We start from the raw sequence: 19295 nt of genomic DNA, 5'->3' as shown, positions 1-19295 counted from the left end.
GTGGGAAACTTTAGGAATTGGGCAGTTTTCAGAAAATGGAGATGCAGGTGTTCTTTAAATGCCTGTTAATTTTTCTGCATTTTTATGTACATTCTATGGAACTTCAGCTCTGGATTTTTCTATGGACTGATAGTGCTTTGGTATTGGTGTGGTACTAGTAGGCATTTGTACAGAAGATAGTACTTTGCAGGCAGAAACAAGACTGTCGGTTGTATTTTACTAGACTTGAGGAGTCTCCGGAGTTAGCTTCTGGTCTGGGTGACTGCATTCCATCTAACTTCTCATTAGGAAACCTGCTAGTAAATAACAGAGCAGAACAGTACTGTACAAGTGGTGTTTAATCTGAGAAACGGTTGTGATGATGGATTTAATGCTTATAGGTCCGCTTTCATTTGTAAATTACTTTGAGCTCAAAAGTGATTATAATTAAAGTTAATTCAATCTAACTGATCCTCACTCAGCTGAGAGGTTAGTGCAGTTCCTTATCACCTAACTTTGTTAATCTGGAGAGTAGGTCTGGTGTCATAATGTATTTGTCTAGAAAACCAGACATGCCTGGAAGGCATCACAGAAGTTGCTTGGGGATTCATTTGATGATCTTCTGAAAAATTAAGCTGTTTAGAAACAATGCATGAGGCTTTTAAGGACTTTCTGCACTGAACAAAGATAACGCAAAGGGAAGAATCTTAATTATGAATATGGCCTTGTGTATTTAGTGATAACTTTGACCTTAAGTTTTCAGGAAGACTACATATGTTGCAGACTAAAACTTCAGTTGCATTCAGAAAAGGAAACTTTGCTAATTTACTTTTGATACTTTATATTTAGTTTTAAAATACAAATAATTCAAGATTTGAAGTAATTTATGTTCCCCCTGAAGATTAATCTTTTAATGAATTTACATGTTGTCAAAATATAATCTGCATCTTAACTGCTGTCAGAGGTTAGACTGGAGACATTTCCTAGATGGAAAGCTGTTCAGATTTTAGTATCAGAAAATACAGGATGCATTTGGGGGCTGAATATGTGCTTAAATGTACATCTGCACAGAAATAATTTGCATTGGTGATGTCTCAGTTTAAAGCTTAACTTGTGGTAATGAGTAGGCACTTGCATACCACCTGATCTTTGTAGACTTCAGAACAAAATACTACCAGTTTGTCCTTAGTAGCTTTTTATGATCAAAATGTGAAAGCAACTTTTTAGATATGAAAACTTCAGTTTCTGGATCTACCTGTATCCATGTGGTGTTCAGCTGCTGATTTGGCATTTATTTAAAAAAAAAAAAAAAAAATACCACAACCAAAGCAAACAACAAAGCAACCCTCACCCAAAACCTGAGAGGTACTAGAATTATTCTCCTTTTCAAGTGCTGGAAAGTCTGGTTAAGAAATAGGACTAAGCAGGTACCTGAAATCTGGAGTGGAGCAAACCACCAGGCTTGTGCAGGAGACGGGCTCTTCTGAGGCTGGTATGGTGCCCTCCCCTAGCTCAACATGCCTGTTTGAAAAGCTACTGTGTGCACAGGTTAGAATCATAAGACGCAGGTTAGAATCATAAGACACAGGTTAGAATCATAAATGCTTGTTGTCTTTTTTGGCCATCTGCAGTAAGATTAATTCAGCAAGCTCCTTTTTCTAGATGTTTAATATGTGATGTTTCAAAGGAGGGGCAGTTGATTCACGTTTCTTGTGGGATGACTGGCCACTGAGGAAAGTTTCTTTTTAGTTCTGGCTGTAGTTAAAAACCTGGCTTAAGCATTTGAAAGGTTAAGTTGGGGGGGACACAGGAGGGGACATGAAATAAAACAATTGTTTACATCCAAACCAATTTTTAATCAGTTCTTTTCAAACTTCCTTTTAACTTAGGTACTTTTGTGTCACTTCTCATTGTACACCTCTCAAATACTATTAATCTCCGATTTAAATGGCTTCTGTTCCTCAGGTACTCATGTTGCTAGGCCCTGAACTGATCTATTTCCTCTCTTCCACAATGTTCAGCAGTGAATACAGTATTTTTATTAAGGATACATCACTGAGGTATATAATGATCCTGTTTCCATTGTGTGTTTCAGTCACCATGCATTCACTTCAGATCTTAACTACTTCTGCATGTTGAGTAGAAGTCTTCAGAGGGCTGCATGCAATTATACCTGTGTCTTCGCATAGCAATTTTTTGACCTCTTGAATTCTAAATTAGTTTGAATTGCTTCTTTTAATGTATGTTACTTTAGATTTTAGTACTATTTATTTTGACTCTCTTGGATCACCCTTTTAAGCAGTTGTTAATTCTGTGATACTCCAGTTTTGGAAATGACTCGTCTTGACTTTGGATGCTTAAGTATAAGCTGGTATAAGTGCTTTATTCTGTTCCTTGCCTGTGCAAGGTAGCATCATCAGAAACATGCTTGCTGCTTTTGAACTGGCAAGATCTTCATGTCATAGTCTCTTGATTATTTTATCACCTTCTTTACTGTTACGGAGGTATCAGGTACTTCTAGTGGTGCCAAAAGCATGATTGAGTGAAATTCACAACAAAATGTTTATGAAGATCACTTTGTAAATAAGGCTCAAGTTCCTTGGCTCAACTTCTTCTCAACAGGTGTAGTGTATGTTTACAAATGTTTTTTAAAGTCTGCACCTGTGTTCATTTGAAGGTGACTTACTGAAACCGTAACCATGTGAGCACTTCTGTTGGGTCTTGCTACCAATTGTAACATCTCGCCCCTAACAGCCTCCAAAATGCGGCAAAGTTAGATTGTTGTTGTGTTTTTTTTTAGTGAATGCTAGCTTGTTAGTTGAAAACCGCTGTTTTAAGGTTTGCAGTTTAGTAATGACTTTGTTTCCATGGAAAAAATATTGAACTGAAGCTAACAAAAAAGTTGCTAAATATATTTTGGGAATTTCAGTGGCTTCTTGGGGAGTGAATGAATTTACAATATTGCATTCATCAGATGTTCCGGCAAAAATGACGCTTTTGAAACCTGTACACATTTTTCAGTGTTTTTTAACTCTCTTTTTAGATAAGGATGTTCAGAAGTTTTAAGTCAAATTGGATAAAAACTTTAATGCTGCAGTGTGTGAGTCTTGCAGGTGGCAGCATAACTGCCAATATGGTTGTGTTTGATTATGTGGCAATCTCGGTAGTCAACTGACACTCTCCTTCATTTGATGATGTGGCATGCACAAGTTGATCTTTTAAACTGTTCAAATGCATCCTGGTACCTGAAGTACTTCATTAAAACACAATTTTTATATTACTTTGACACTTTTTAACAGACTGAATACTTGTACCAACATGAACTGTATAGAGAAATACTCTCTTGGGAAGTTTTAAATATCTTTTTGTATATGATTTCCTCCCTTCAGGATGGCTGCTGTTTTCCCATTATCAGTGATGGAAAGGAGAAACTGCAACAAGCTATACTGATTAGTTTGTTTAAAAAAAAAAAAATCCTTATCTAGATTTTTCAGATTTGAATTTAAACTTCTGGATTACTTTTCTAATAATGAAAGATTGTTTTAAATAGAAATGAGTAGGTTTTCTGCTACAGAATCTTGGCATCCAGAACAAAGGCCACATTGTGTGTTAATTACTCTATTTTTAGAACATGATCAGGGAGCTCAGCTCGGTAGCAGAGACAAACATGCAGATATAATTCAGTCCTGATTTTAAATGGTAATTCTGTAGTCCATTTCCTTCTCCTTATGGAAACTCTTTTTTGCCGCAAGAGTAAGCGGGCACTACCTAAAATTCAATAAAAACTCTACAAAAATAGAGGAGTTCAGTATTTGTTGACTGAATCTTAATTTCCTGATTTAAAAATTAGTTAAGGGGAAAGTGCTAAAAAGTGTTTCCACATGAGTGAAAGCAAGCCCTGCAATTACTAGTAACTTAGTTATATAAATGATCACTCTGTTTTGTTTTGAAGAATTTCAGTTTTTCCCATCATGTAACTGGCATTCTCATGCAAGTTGTAGAGCACTTTAAATTTAAATATGGAAAATCTGTGTTTTCATGACATAACATGTATTGTGCAGAGGCCTGCAAGCACAAATAGTGAAATAGCTGGATTGGCAAATGGCTGAAGTTGGTGTCTTTACCTCAGGAGTTATTAGAAAAAGCAAAAAATACCACTTGAAGGGGAGAGAGCAGACAGTTTCAATTAATTGTGTTGTGTTACTGGGTTCAGCCTTATCACGATTTAGTGGTTTTTTTTTTTATTCTCTACAGCCAGATTCTGAATTTTACCATGTTCTCACAAGGTAAGATGTTGTAGCGTACAGTTTCACAGGAACTTCAGACTTGCTTAACCCTATTCATGAGTTGTTATAAAAGGTACTTGCCTGTGGCGGCCTCCATCTCTTGACCTTGCTGTTACTCATGCAACTGCAGGTCTAGCCCTGTGCAAAGAAACACCTAGTACTTTTTTTTTTAGCTTTACAGCTGTTCAGACATTGCTGATGAAAGGAAGGGGGTATGCATAGCTAAGGAAGAACTACAATAAGCTTTTCCAGCAGCATTTGTCAGTTATATTGGCGTTCGCTGACTGGAAGATAGTTCAGCAGAGAAACTTGGTGTTCCCTTTATGAAGGGGGCATATCTGCCTTGTGGTGATGTGAGTGCTTCCCATCGTGGTCAGTTTAGCACTTGCATGTAGCTAAAAGTTCTGAGTATGTTTTGTGAAACACCACTAACTCATCTGAATTTCTTTTCCTTCTCTGCTTGGTCCAGAAGACCTTACTCAAGCTTCTGCTAAAGATTCCTATATATTGCCATCCCAGTTAGCATTTCTGCTGTTGACTGTGCATGTCTTTTGGACACAGTGGGTACCTTGGTGCTTGCACAATAAATTGCAACAAAACAGAGGGGTCTGAGTTACTGCAAGGGTTCAGTGGCACATTCTTGTTACTGTATTGAGGAACCTGGATTCCTTTCTTCCGTTGACCATTAGCTCCTTAGTCTTTTTATCAGACCTTGATAGCCCTTATATTAGGACCATCTCATTTATTATCTCATACTCTTGTTTTCTGTGCTTGTATTTGGGTAGACAATCTTAATTATCTACTCTAGATTTGTAATTTTAAATTAATATTGTCAATTTTTGCTCTCATACATTAACACTCAGAAATCTTTTGTTAACAGAAGAACTCTGAGGCACTAATAAAGGGAAATTGTCTCTGGAGAGTTCAGTGGCTGATAATGTCTAACATCAAATAGATGTGGTATCTTGATGTTCTAGCATAGGACTACCCAGCTCGCTTAATTGAGATTAATTTTTTTTTTGACCTTCAGCTTTTCTAAGAAGGCATGTTTTTCCATAATATGAATGATATGATCTGTTTGTAACATGCTGCTTATCTGCCATGTTAATGATACGCGCAATATCCCCTTGTTTCATGACCAATTTCCACGATAATGATAATAGATGTTTCATGAATTTGATCACACAAGTAAAAAGGCAACACTTGGTCTTCTGCTTGATTCCTTTTTGAAATGGCAGTTTTTAACCTGATACGTTATTCAATTGCTTCTTTGTGAAGAGGAGCTAAATGCTCTCCTAGTTACTTCTGAACTGTGCGATCCTTTCTCGTGTAACAATTTTCCTACCTGGTGGTTGGTACCATAGCTTTGCCTTGTGAAATGATTGATATGTGGTTTTTTTTTTTTAGGTCTTAGTACCAAAAAATTTGAAGTGTGTAACTCTATGCCATGTACTGTGCTCTTTTCAAACAGTTCACCCAGTTCTGGCTTGGATGTGAATGAAACTGTGCTATGCAGAGCATCTGAGCTCTTTAAAGTTACAAACCTCTCTTAGTGGTTTAAGTGAACTACCTGAAACAATTATTTGGAATATTTACAGTCAAACAGAATCTTGCGATGGATCTCTACACTACTACTTGCAATGTTGTTTTCTTTTTTTGATGCCGATTATGTAAAGAAAAATGTTACAAGCTGCCCTCCTGGAATGCTGGGCAAGAACATCCCTTTGAAGTAACTTTCAGTGAATATAATCCTCTTGAGTTTCCCAGTCTGTAGTGAGAGTTGAACTTGATTGGTATGATGTCATTCGTCTGGCACCTTTGGTTTCTGCACGCATTGCAAATAGCAGTTTACAGGACTTAATCCTGATTTTTTTTTTTAATACAACTAGCTGTACTGCAGCTGGACCTCTCTTCACTGACATCTGACTTAGTCCACTTAGTTTATTATCTTGCGTTGCAGCTTCTTAATCCCACATAGGGTTCATTTGTTTTAGGTATTTTCTGTTAATGTATCGTTTTCAGTTGCCCAAGGCTTGCCAGAGACAGAAGGAGGCTGATATGCTGTTCTACAGACAGGCTGACTTATTTGCAGTGCTCTGAATTATTGACTACTGAGGAAATTAGTTTGAGCAAAAGGGTAGATTTCTCTTAAAGATGAGAGTAAACAAGGCTTGACTGTAGCTTGGGTCCAGTATCCTCAAAAAGCCCATTTGTGTCCCTTGAACTACTTGAGAAATTGCTTCTATTTGCTATTGCAAGCTCATTGTGTGAGCAGTTCCTCTAGCGAAGGGGGAATGATGTTTCCTGAAAGGGGAGGGAATGGGTACGGGCCGTGGTAGGGTATCCACAGGGATGCTGAACAGCTGAGATCTGTTGGCGGCCTGCCAGCCCTAGGGCTCGTGCAAAAAGAAAAGCTGCTGTTGCGCTGGAGGAACTGTGTCTCAGGAATGTCTTGCCTCCTCAGCTGACTCTTAATTCACCTCGCCATGACCTGTCTTCTTGAGGCTGAGCGGATGTCGGGGTAATCTAATCCTGGCATGCTTACTTGGGACGCTTAAAGCTGACCTTCAGAAAGGAAGGGCTTCTCACCAGAGCGTTTGCGGCCTAGCTGTAACATGGCTGGTGCTGCTGGGCACACTCAGACTGGTTTCTGTGTGGGTAAGGGCAGACTGGGAAGGCCTGAATATTTACAGGTTGTGTTTCTATCTTCCCTTGAGCAAAATTACTTAGTGAAGAAACAATAACCCCTGAAAACTGAAAGCTTACTAATGGATAACTTGAGGATGAGCATGTGGCAATATTATTATTAGTTTCTGTGTGTATCGAACTACGTTTCTTAAGAAACATGACAGATTAAAGAGGTGAAGTGTCCTTTTAAATAGCAAATTTTCATATTGTTTTGGTAAGATTTAAGTTTTTAAGGGAGTTCTGCTAATTTTTAGTTGTTCTGCAGGATGCACTCAAAACTGGCTAAGCTCGTCCTGGATTAACAGTTTCCTAACCTTTCCATTTTGAAAAATAACACATTTCTTGTGATGGCAGGCAGGCTTCTGACCGAGCCTAAGCTATCTGTATGAAAGAGGTTTTAAACTTTAGCCTTTATAAAACTTACTCCGTAGCTTGCTTTTCTGTGCTTTTGCTTCCTTTTTGTAGCGTGAACTTCCTATGTGTTGTCTTTAAAGCCCTGCAAAGATAAGATAACTATTTCTTTTCCTCTGCATATTTTTACAGTGAGCAGCAAAACATTGTAAGTGAAGCCTCTGGGCATTTAACCATAATGCAGTGCTACTGGCTGTAGCTGCTTAAGTAACAGGGAAATAACCTCCTTATTTGTAAAATATGTTATCTGCCTGCTGGCTTTTGAACACATGTTTTCATACCCTTTATTGGTACTCATAAGCCTTTTCTTGCAGTCAGGGGGCCTTGATTCTAAGTAGTATCTCAGCCCAAAGCAATCAGCTAGACACTGAGGCTTGAAGTAACACACCAGCTGTAGCCAGGTTTGTTATAATCCTGCACTGACAACTGGTGAACTGGTATCTCCCAGGGACTACTGCAAGGAGTGATACCAGTGAAGGCTTCTTGCTGCTCATGTGCCAAGGTGCAGCCGCTGTTCACAATCCTAAATGCACCTACGAAACAAACAGGGAAGGACAGCTATGTCTGTCTTGTGGAAGGCTGAGAGATACAAGTACTACATCCAAAGATTTAGTTTTGGGGAGATACTGCAAAATAAACATTGCAGTGATGTATTTTAGTATTACTGATTGGTACATATTGTACCTGAAGCTCTGGATATTAGACTGGGACCTTGTATTCAGCATTGCGCAAAAATAGTGGACTGTTTGCTTGTAAGGAAGGCATTTTCTCAATGTTCGTCTGCCTCTACAGTTTTTTTTTACCAGTAGAACTGTGTTTGCAGAAAAGCTTATGGTTGTTTAAGTAAATGACAATAAACTAAATGTGATGGCACTACATATCCATGCTAGTGGGTTGCACAGATTAGTCTAAGTGTCTGTCAGTGTAGTTCTGTTGGCATAGTGCCTTGTAGCCTCCTCACACGAGAGCTGTTGTCAAGAGCTGGCAGATGACAGTGTCATGACAAACAGTAGTATCTTCTCAGTTTGAAGAAGAACTCTTCCAACTGCAAATGTTCTGATACTGAGTTGTGTAAGAAGCGGAGGGAAGATTAAAGGCTGAGACAAAAAAGACTGATGCAAGAATAGGAAAAATGGGATGAGGCAGATAGGAACACACTGGAGGGAGGCTCTGAAGTTGACAGCTTCTTGATACAGTCTATCTTAATTTCCAAAAAATCTTTGAAGAATGTTATTCAAAGTCTTTGAGTAAACTGGGCCACAGTTGGAAAACATACAGTACTTGCACGGATTGTTTAAAAGCCAGGAAGCAGAGGGTGAGTAACTGCCCCTTGCGATGAGGAGAGAGGCAGATGCTGGACTTCCACAGGGTTCTCTAATAAGAGGAAGGCCTTCAGCATGGCCATGAGTGATGTTGGAAACGGGTGACCAGGGAAAGGGTGAAGGTTGCTGATGACAGGTAGTTGTCATCAGCTGAAGATGATGACCAAAGAACTCAGACTGCTGGGTTCTTCTGGTGAAACTTCCTCTGCCACACTGTTGCCCAGCATAGGAAAATCTGACGTAGTTATGATCTCTGAGCTGAATGTTGCAATTCAGAAGCAGGATTTTAGTGCTTTGATACTTGAGTGATAATACCAGCTTACCTGCATGGTTTCAGGGAAGACGAGGACTAGCTTATGAAATAAAAATTTATTATGATGTTGTCAAATACCTGCAATTCCTGAGCCAGTGTGGGTTTTTTCTGAATGTGATAGAAAGCTAGAAGAGTTTCTGTTGGGATTCTTCTCGTGTCACTTCTTTTTTTTTTTTTTTTTTTTTTTCCTAGGCATCTGCTAATGGCCACTGTTGGAGATGGGATGGATACTTTTTTAGGCATGTCTTGGTCATAGCCAATCTCATGTCCTCATTTAGAAAAATGTTTAAATGAACTGTAGAAGTCATCTCTTCCAGCAAACCTTTAGCTAAGGTGTTTCAGCTGCTGTTTCATCTAGCCCACTGGCTTGGTGAGACCACAGGGGTTGTGTTGTCACTGGTCACACCTTTGTCGAAAGAACTGCCTCTAGTTTTATGGAAAGTGAAGCTGTATTTGATGGGGATAATGGAGAGAGGAAGTGTTGGTCTCTGCAAGGAGCAATAACAGTTTGTGAATGTGATCACTGTTTGTCACATTTGCATAAAAACGTGTGAAGGACAGGTGAACTGTGCATCTTGTGTTCTTTTGCACAGTGATACTACCAGTCTCCTTGAAAAGGTCCTGCATGAAGAACAAGTTAAGAGGAAATGTGTAAGGAAAAAGTTGTATATTTTGCATGGATAAAATCTTGCAAATCAGAAATAATGCTAATAGTTATGTCGCTCAAGAAATAGGGAGACATTTAAATGTGGGTTGTAACTGTATGTTTTCAGTTTCTATAGGTCTTCAGTCCATGCTGTCTTTTGAGACTGGTATCCAAAGGAGACTCTTTGAAATTGTTGTATAGGCAGTTTGCATCCATGTGTAAACCTGAAGTCATGAGGCAGGCAAATGTGATCTGAATTTTGAGAAAATTAATGAGTCAAAAATGTTACTGGAACTCCTCAATTTCTTACTGAATTGTTAGATGTCCTTTGGTTTACAGTAGTGCTGCCATTGTATTTGATAGCAAATACTGTATTATTTTTCTGAAATAGATGGACAAGTAGTTGGCTCTCTAGTTTTTCTGCAAGCTAGGGAATTGAACATTTTTGATTACATGCGTTCTCCTAAATACTTCATTGGCACTGTAAAGTCGTGGTCCTAAATGAAGACATCAGATACTTCCTTCCCATGTAATTGTTGGGAAGTAGTTATGACACCAGAAAAATATATTTTTATTATATCTATATAGAATGTAAGTGTTAAATTCTGAAGTTTAGATTCTAACATGTCTCTTCGTATCGACTGTTAATATCCTGATCTTAGTGGGATTGTGCTCTTGGGTTACAGACTTTGGACAGATCAAATGCCATTTTCATTTTTTTCTGGAACAAATACCTCCAACACTTTGACTAAAATTTGCATTGGAATGCATTATAAGGAGTTGAACTTCCTGAACGAAATTTGAATTTGTTTAGTTTACTGGGCAGCAGCTAAAAAGGGGACTCTAAATCAGTAGTTTTTGTTTCCTGAACCAGTGGATTATTCTTGGTACTTGGTGTCTCTTGAACTGTTGGATCTAAGACGGCACTAATGGGACAGTGTTTTCTTGTGTGTAGTATTGTCTCTGACTTCAAGCTATCCGAAACATCTTTTTGGAGACTAGACTCCTAAGTACTGTTTTGCTGGTGGAAAATGTTATTCATCTTCTAATACATTTGAGAACATAGGTGCCTCATGCTGTGCAAGATTTGCAATAGTCTCAATGTATAATATTTCTAGTTACTGTGTCTGGAATGTGTTTATGATGATACTGAGATACTTAGAAAATTCTGATCATTCAGGACATGGAAATTAGTGATATTAAATAGCTTGGCACCTGGCATCATTTTTTTAAAAAAATGTTGCAATTCTTTGGGTATTCTGAGGAGCCACTTGGTCTGGTTTTGTAAAGTTGGGATTTAAAGTAAATCCACAAAAATGCGTCTTCAGTATTAAAAGAAACTGATTTAGCGATAAGTATCCTCTGTCTGCAATTACATGCTGGAAATGAGTAAACAGTTACCAAAAGGGTTCTAGTACCCTTTTTGCTTCAGTTTTTCTCAGGTTATATTTCGATTTTATATTTAGACAAGACTAGTTTTCGATCTGTGATATTACTACAGTCCTATGATACAAAATGCAACATGGCATTTTGCTGGTACTTGAATTTATGTGAGTAGATCTATTGGTTTTAAACCAAAACAAAGTTTTTCAGTAGTTCTGTATGCTTTAGAGTGAGAGCTCAAAAAGTGCATGGGAGATATGCCACCCTTCAGACTATAATATATATTTATCCTATTTCTTAAAGCTGACATGTTTTGCGTTTCTTTCCTTTTTACTATTATGGCACTTGCCTCGTAGACCTTGTAAGTGAAGTCTAATGCTGCTCTTATTACATTTTTGTTTTTTTTTCTTCTAGGGTTTGAAATCTAGGAGAATGGCAGACATAGACAAGTAAGTAAAATCTGTAGGTTACTGAGGCTCTGACTGTGTCCTGTGCTGTACTTCAGATGGCTGTGATCTCCAGATACTTGATAGACAGGGTCTAGCTAGTGATCTTGGCCAAGATGTGAGGTTTATAGCATGTGGGAGAAAAACTTGAGTTGCTCGTGCCAAATGGGTTTGAGATCTTAACTGTAAGTAAATCTAAAACGAGGACAAGGCGCCAGTCAACTTACTATGTTAGCTGGAATTCTGGAGGGGAAAAAATGATAGTACTGCCCATTACTATTGTTTCACTGTATGTGTTTTTTTTCTATACTTCGAATGCTCATATTTTGTCATTCAAAGTATAGTTTAGGTGAACCTACCTTCAGTTCTCAAGGCCTGCGCATCTTAACAAAGAGGATGTGTAGAGCAGAAGGAGGCTTTGACCTGTTGATATGAACAGGAGCTGAAGGAATTATTTTGTAAAAAGGAATCTTCAAAATTCTGGAAAGCTGCTAGTTCTTTTAACTGTTCTGAGATTGTCAAATGTGAAACTTGAATCTATGAATACAAATTTGGCTTTGGCTATTAAGACTTCTAGTTTGTCATAGATCAAAACTGATGCAACAGTTTGCTTCTACCCACATGATCTCTAACTTGAACTCTTTAAGCTCATTATAGTATTTTATAAAATTAATTTCTTTATCCTGTTATTGAATATTCCTAATAGCAAAGAACAGTCTGAACTTGATCAACAGGATATGGAAGATGTTGAAGAAGTAGAAGAAGAAGAAACTGGTGAAGATGCCAACAGCAAAGGTAGTGTTGAAAACAAGGGTTTCTAAGCAGCTGCATACGTGCTTTCTAATTAATGTGTTAAGAGGATTTTACTGTTTAAAATAATGGGAAATGGTAAAACATAACTACTAATGCATAACTGTGTTTAAATACTGAAGCAAGGACTTTTTTTTTCGCAGTTATGTGATTTTTATTAGTTGTCTGCAGTCACTTCTTTTAGTCATGGTTAGCCCCAGTTCAGGCAGCACTGGCCACCTGTAAGGATGTATAATTGGAAAAGAAAGGATTATTGTGAGTATGTGACTGGATACTTTCAAAACTAAAACAGTTAAAAGCTTTTAAAATGTAAAGCTTTGGGTAGAAAAAAATGAGGTGTGTATATGCGTGTCTTATTTTTTTGATCAGTTGCTTAGTAATTTGCTGATGAGTTGTTCGATTGTGGATGGAACAAAAATCATGCTTAGTGTTACCACTCTTAAAATCAATAAATCCTTCTTTTTTTTTTCCCTTGACAAAAAAAAAAAAAACCTGAGCATGTGTCAGAATACTTGTTTTGTCTGTGCTGAACAGTCTTAGTCATGCTTTGTAGTTAAAGATTGGGAGCACAGATAGAATCTGAAGAACAATTAGCCAAAAGAGAAATAACTAATAATCTCTACAATAAAATTATTTGGACTGCTGATAGAGCCACACTATGTGATTGCTTGAACAGAATAATTACACTAAAGAAAAGTAGGATAATTTTGCTCAAGATGATGTTAGAGGCTTTGCTATATCTATTGAAAAAAGTGTTTTCAAAACTGGATTGCAAAATGCTGGGGAACTCGGCTGATCAGCTGAAGAACAGCTTACAATAATTAAATGGTAAATATTCACATGTCCCAAAGTAAATTAAAGATTAATAATGTGTATTTTTAGTGATTAATCCCACCTATTGTAGATGAGGATCTGAGGGAAAATTATACCATAGGAATCTTGGAGGGAAATTGGATTTTATAAATCAGAAACGTGTTTCAGTAGTAGGGAAGCTTCACACAGTGTTAAGCAGTTCTTTTGCATCTGTAATTCTTGCTTGTCTAGTTTTCTAGGATTTTTTTCATGCACAATTTTTCTTTAGGTTTTACTCATTTACTTCTTTTTAATCTAGATAATTCCATTTTTAAATATGCCAGAAGTCTTTCTGTGGACACTAACTAAAGCTCTCATGCTTTGAGGAAAAACCTCTCTGAAGAAATAGTGTTCATGGATCCAAGCACTTGCAAAACAGAATATGTGGTTGGATTTCAGTTTGAGGGCATGTGGCTGTTGGCATTGGCATACCATGTGTATGATGTGTGTACTGATTTGGTATTAAAGAATAACTGCCATCATACTTAAATAGCAGAATTAAGTAGATTTTCAAGTGTATAGGAAAGAGAAATGAATAGTAAGACCAGAGAAAACTAGATACCTTGACAGGAGGAGTAGTGTTGACTAATGTGAGGTGGTACCTTTAAGAAGTAATTACAGCTTCTACTGCTAAAATATAAACAGATTGCAGTCATGGAGAAACAAGACTGCTTTTTTGGATGTCACTTGAAACATAACTTTTCAGCATATAACTTCAGTGCTAGGACATGAAAGTGAAAGAGAATATTCACATGTGGTTACTGTAGTGAAAGGCATAGAAGTGGAAAATGGTATGCTATTTCCAAAAGCTTTGTGTATCAGGAGGGATTCAAAAGCTTCACTCTTAATTTGAAGGTGTCAGAAGAATGCTATATGAACCTAGTATCTTACAAAGAATGCAAAGTACTTGTTTCATAGAATCATAGAATCGTTAAGGTTGGAAAAGACCCTTTAAGATCGAGTCCAACCATTAACCTATCACTGTCAAGTCCAGCACTAAACCATGTCCTCGAGCACCATGTCTACCCGTCTTTTAAATACCTCCAGGGATGGAGACTCAACCACTTCCCTGAGCAGCCTGTTCCAGTGCCTGACTACCCTATTGGTGAAAAAGTTTTTCCTAATATCCAACCTAATCTTCCCCTGGTGCAGCTTGAGGCTATTTCCTCTCATCCTATCACTTGTTACTTGGGAGAAGAGACTGACCCCCACCTTGCTAAAACCTCCTTTCAGGTAGTTGTAGAGAGCAATAAGGTCTCACCTCAGCCTTTTCTTCTCCAGACTAAACAATCCCAGCTCCCTCAGCTGCTCCTCATAAGACTTGTGCTCCAGACCCTTCACCAGCTTCCTTGCCCTTCTCTGGACACGCTCCAGCACCTCGATGTCCTTGTTGTAGTGAGGAGCCCAAAACTGAACACAGTACTCGAGGTGTGGCCTCACCAGTGCCGAGCAGAGGGGCACCATCACTTCCCTGGTCCTGCTGGCCACACTGTTCCTGATACAAGCCAGGATGCCATTGGCCCTCTTGGCCACCTGAGCACACTGCTGGCTCATGTTCAGGTGGCTGTCAACCAACACCCCCAGGTCCTTTTCCACCAGGCAGCTCTCCAGCCACTCCTCCCCAAGCCTGTAGGGTTGCATGGGGTTGTTGTGACCCAAGTGCAGGACCCAGCACTTAGCCTTGTTGAATCTCATACAGTTGGCCTCAGCCCATCGATCCAGCCTGTCCAGGTCCCTCTGTAGGGCCTTCCTAGCCTCCAGCAGATCGACACTTCCACCCAACTTGGTGTCATCTGCAAACTTACTGAGGGTGCACTCGATCCCCTCCTCCAGATCATCAGTGAAGATGTTGAACAGGAGCGGCCCCAGTACTGAGCCCTGGGGAACACCACTCGTGACTGGCCACCAACTGGATTTGACTCCATTCACCACCACTCTCTGGGCTCGACCGTCCAGCCAGTTTTTAACCCAGCGCAGAGTACACCCATCCAAGCCGTGAGCAGTCGGCTTCTCCAGAGAATGCTGTAGGAGACTGTGTCAAAGGCCTTACTAAAGTCCAAGTAGACAACATCCACAGCCTTCCCCTCATCCACTAAGTGGGTCACCTTGTCATAGAAGGAGACCAGGTTAGTGAAGCAGGACCTGCCTTTCATAAACCCATGCTGGCTGGGCCTGATCCCTTAGTTGTCCTGCACGTGCTGTGTAATGGCACTCAAGACGATCTGCTCCATGACCTTCCCCGGCACCGAGGTCAGGCTGACAGGCCTGTAGTTCCCCGGATCCTCCTTCTGACCCTTCTTGTAGAGGGGCGTGACGTTTGCTAGCTTCCAGTCACCTGGGACCTCCCCAGTTGACCAGGGCTGCTGATAAATGATGGAGAGTGGCTTGGCCAGCTCCTCTGCCAGCTCCCTCAGTATCCTCGGGTGGATCCTGTCTGGCCGCATGGACTTGTGAGCATCGAGGTGGAGGAGCAGGTCGGTGACTGCCACGTCTTCAACAACTGGGACTTCACTCTGCATCCTGTCTGCATCCCCCAGCTCAGGGGCCTGAAAACCCTGAGGATGACCAGTCGGACTATTAAAGACTGAGGCAAAGAAGGCATTAAGTACCTCAGCCTTCTCCTCATCCTTCATGGGAACGTTTCCCTCCGCATCCAACAAAGGAGGGAGTTTCTCCTTGGCCCTCTTTTTGTCACTGACATATTTGTAAAAACATTTTTTGTTATCTTTAACGGCGGTGGCCATTTTTAAGTTCTAGCTGTGCCTTCGCCTTTCTAATCTTCTCCCTGCATATCCTCACAACATCCTTGTCAGCCCCCTGAGTCACCTGCCCCTTCTTCCAAAGGCGGTAGGCTCTCCTTTTTTTTTTTCCTGAGTTCCAGCCAAAGCTCTCTGTTCAGCCAGGCCGGTCTTCTCCCCCGCCTGCTTGACTTGCGGGACATGGGGATGGCCTGCTCCTGCACCTTTGAGATTTCCTCCTTGAATAACGTCCAGCCTTCCTGGACTCCTTTGCCCTTCAGGACTGCTTCCCAAGGGACTCTGTGTTAACCAGACTCCCGAACAGCCCAAAGTCCCCCCTTCTAAAGTTCAGGGTAGTGGTCTTGCTAACCCCCCTCCTTACTTCTTGTCTGTCTATAGATGTTGAGGATGGGGAGCAGAAGGCTAAACAGCATGATAAAAACTGATCATAAATTCTTATTAAAAATATGAAGTTGTGATATTGATTTCTGCTGGTTGAGGCACAGATTTTGAACAGAAGTGAAAGGGTTGATGTTAATATGGATAATGGGAACACTTAGGCTAGTAATTCGTGTGAGTTGTTTTAATGTACTTCTGCCTTGTAGTTCGAAACAGGTTTCCCATTTGGACAAAGTGCTTTCTAACGATGATGTAGATAATAGACTTCAAGGACCTGGTACTGATATTCTGTAATCAGTAATGTGCCAGACTATTCTAATGAATAATTTATTCTTTTGCAGGAAAATTAGGTAAACATAGATTTGTAAAGCAGTATTAAATCCAGGTCTGAAACAGTCTTGTTTCTTTGCATTTACCAAAAATGGAATGAAAATCCCAGTTCCAGTTTTTATTCCCTTCTTAAAGTAAAAGCAGAAATTCTTCTATCTCGCCTTTCCTTAATGAATTCGACATAAAAGCAGTCAAGGCAAAACTGATGCTTTTAGAGGTATCCTAATAAAACCGTCCCTTTTAACAAAAAAGCTCAACTTGCTGAATAGTGGCCGTTTTAATCCAGGTGCTGCTTCCATGGTCACAATAGGATGGATTTGATCCATGCTTCCAAATGGAGTGGTGTTTGAAATACTTGTTGCCTATGTTTCTTTTTAGAAGTGTATATATAGTAAACTTACTGCTCTTCTGTAGTATTTAAGTAACTTTTCTTTCCAGATTAGTCCCAAAGATGCACTTTGCACTTATGTAATTTTCTTTTTTAATTTAGCTCGACAGTTAACTGTGCAGATGATGCAAAATCCTCAGATTCTTGCAGCCCTTCAGGAAAGACTTGATGGTCTGGTAGGAACATCTACAGGATATATAGAAAGGTACAGTATTTGTTCAGTATGAGCAGAGTGGTATAAATGGTTCTTTTGCTTTCTGAACAGTATTGTCTGTAGGATAAATAGTCATAAACCACTGTGCTGCTGAGATAGCAGGAAAACTAATATAGTCTGTCTGTAGTGCATCTCAGAATTGAAGAGTTTTTATTTGGGCTTTTATGAAGAAAAGAATGCTAAAATATTTACAGTGGCTGACCCTGTCCCCTGCCATTACAATATGGCACACTTTTAGAAGATACTTTTCTGCCACTGGGAATGTCTTTTGTAGCTTTGCCTTAATCATGAAACATCAGTTATCTTAAGTTTGGACAAATATGTGGAGGCCTAGTGTCTCTAATGTAGTCATTTTTTTGTTAGAGAGAAACCAGGAGCTAATAAAATTAGGAACATGGTATCATACTTCATGTGGTCTCCTTAGGTATCAAAACTTGCAACAATATCTTGCTAAAGTTTTCTTTACTTGATCTGCATTAACAGATAGAATTTTCTGGCTCTTATGTAATTTCTGATTGCGTGTGAACGTTTCACCACATCCACGGGAATTGTAAGGCGTACAACTGTCTTGCTGTGATAGGGTCCTACGTTGCTATTGACTTGAACTGGGGCAGCTACTGAGTAACAGGCATTGCTGCTGCAGCTACTCCTACTCATACCACTTTCCTGTTGTGGATGATAGCATGGAAGAAAAGCCCATTTAACTAACAGCCTTCCCTAATAAATACTGGCCCAAGAAAGACCATGGAGTCAAAGGGTACTCCAGTTCTTTCTCTTCTAGGTACTGTACACTACAGGCTTTCTATGCCCAATATTTTTCTTCTGTTTTTCAACAGATGTTAATTAACCTCTACTAATCTTTCAGGTCCTTGATCTAAGAAGTGAACAAAAGTGGTAACATTGATTTACATGTCATTCTTCTAGTCAGCTGCTCTCTAAGACACTGTACCATTTCTTCATCAATTCCAAGTACAGTAGTGCATTCTCTGTCACAAAAGCATTGCAACTTTGCTGTTGTTACCAAATGCTTACCTAACCTGCAGTACAAAAATAGCTGGAAAACGTGTGTAACTTGTCTGCACTTTCTCAACATATGCACGCTGACTTAACCATGCTTTACAGGTGCCTCTTACATGTCTTCCCAAGTATTATTTTGAGCTTATTTATCTACAGAGTCTAGGCACTGGGATGGAACAGAAGTCAACAGGCTTTTAGGATCCCAGATTCCTGATATGTGGGCCGTTAAGAAACTAGATGCATAAGCTCGTAGGAAACTAAACAGGTTCCAGGAAAATATTTGTCTGCTCAGGCTTAGAATCTCCTAATTGCCTGGCAGCTATCCAATAACTTACCTCTTCACCTCTGTCTGGCCACAATAATTTTAATGAAACTTACTTTCACAGAATAGAATTTCCCTCAGCTGCTCACAGGAGGCTGTATTCTTATGTAATTATAACATTTGCTAGTGGCTTGTATTCAGAGCAACAGGTTTTACTTGCTGCTGTTGTACTTAAGCAGTCCAGGTCATACTTCTTGGTGTGCTTCTCCATTTTGGATTTGCTTTGAAAAATCTGTCTATCATAAACTACCTTTCTTTTTTTTAAAAAGTACAGAGTTTATAAAGGTAGTGGATGTACAAATTGTGAAATTTGAACTAGTTGGCATGGACTGTAACAAAATGTAGCTTTGAGGTATGCAAAAGATTCTAGATTCTTTAATAAAGGGCTTAAAATCTTTACTCACATACCGGAGTTGGGCATGCTGCGTGTATGGCACTACCTCTTAGAAGTTGCACAGTGTTTCTATATGCAATTGCTAGGACCAGTACTCTTAGTCTGAATATATGCATGTGGCATTAAGTAGGTGATTGTTTTATCACTTATCTGTGCAGTTGTATTAATTTTCTTCCTTAACCTTTTTTTCCTGAACTAACTGAACTTGCTACTTAAGCTGCTGTTAGTTCTGATATTGTACTTGAAGATAAAATTACAGCAAATGATTAACCTGACTAACCTCTGGAAAAATGTCAGAGTAACAAGAATGTTATCAACTCTTTATGAACTTACATGACCAAATTTCAGCTTTTTTGG

General features: G+C 39.3%; 1 protein-coding gene across 3 annotated transcripts in view; it reads left to right on the top strand.

Moving 5' to 3' along the window:
- Positions 1–19295, top strand: part of NAP1L1 (nucleosome assembly protein 1 like 1) — a 37224-nt gene that overhangs the window by 3455 nt on the left and 14474 nt on the right. For all 3 annotated transcript variants that reach the window (XM_087766003.1, XM_087766004.1, XM_087766002.1), the window contains exons 2-4: positions 11443–11477; positions 12181–12269; positions 17094–17196. In XM_087766003.1, the coding sequence (XP_087622129.1) occupies positions 11461–11477; positions 12181–12269; positions 17094–17196 (209 nt within the window). In that variant the 5' untranslated portion in view covers positions 11443–11460. The remainder of the gene's footprint in view (positions 1–11442; positions 11478–12180; positions 12270–17093; positions 17197–19295) is intronic.

This window comes from Nipponia nippon, unplaced genomic scaffold (genome assembly GCF_047370975.1).
Source record: "Nipponia nippon isolate SJK-2023a ecotype South Korea unplaced genomic scaffold, ASM4737097v1 scaffold_3, whole genome shotgun sequence".
Taxonomy (NCBI): domain Eukaryota; kingdom Metazoa; phylum Chordata; class Aves; order Pelecaniformes; family Threskiornithidae; genus Nipponia; species Nipponia nippon.
The sequence above is the reverse complement of the archived record's forward strand: the minus strand, read 5'-3'. Positions and strand labels throughout refer to the sequence as shown.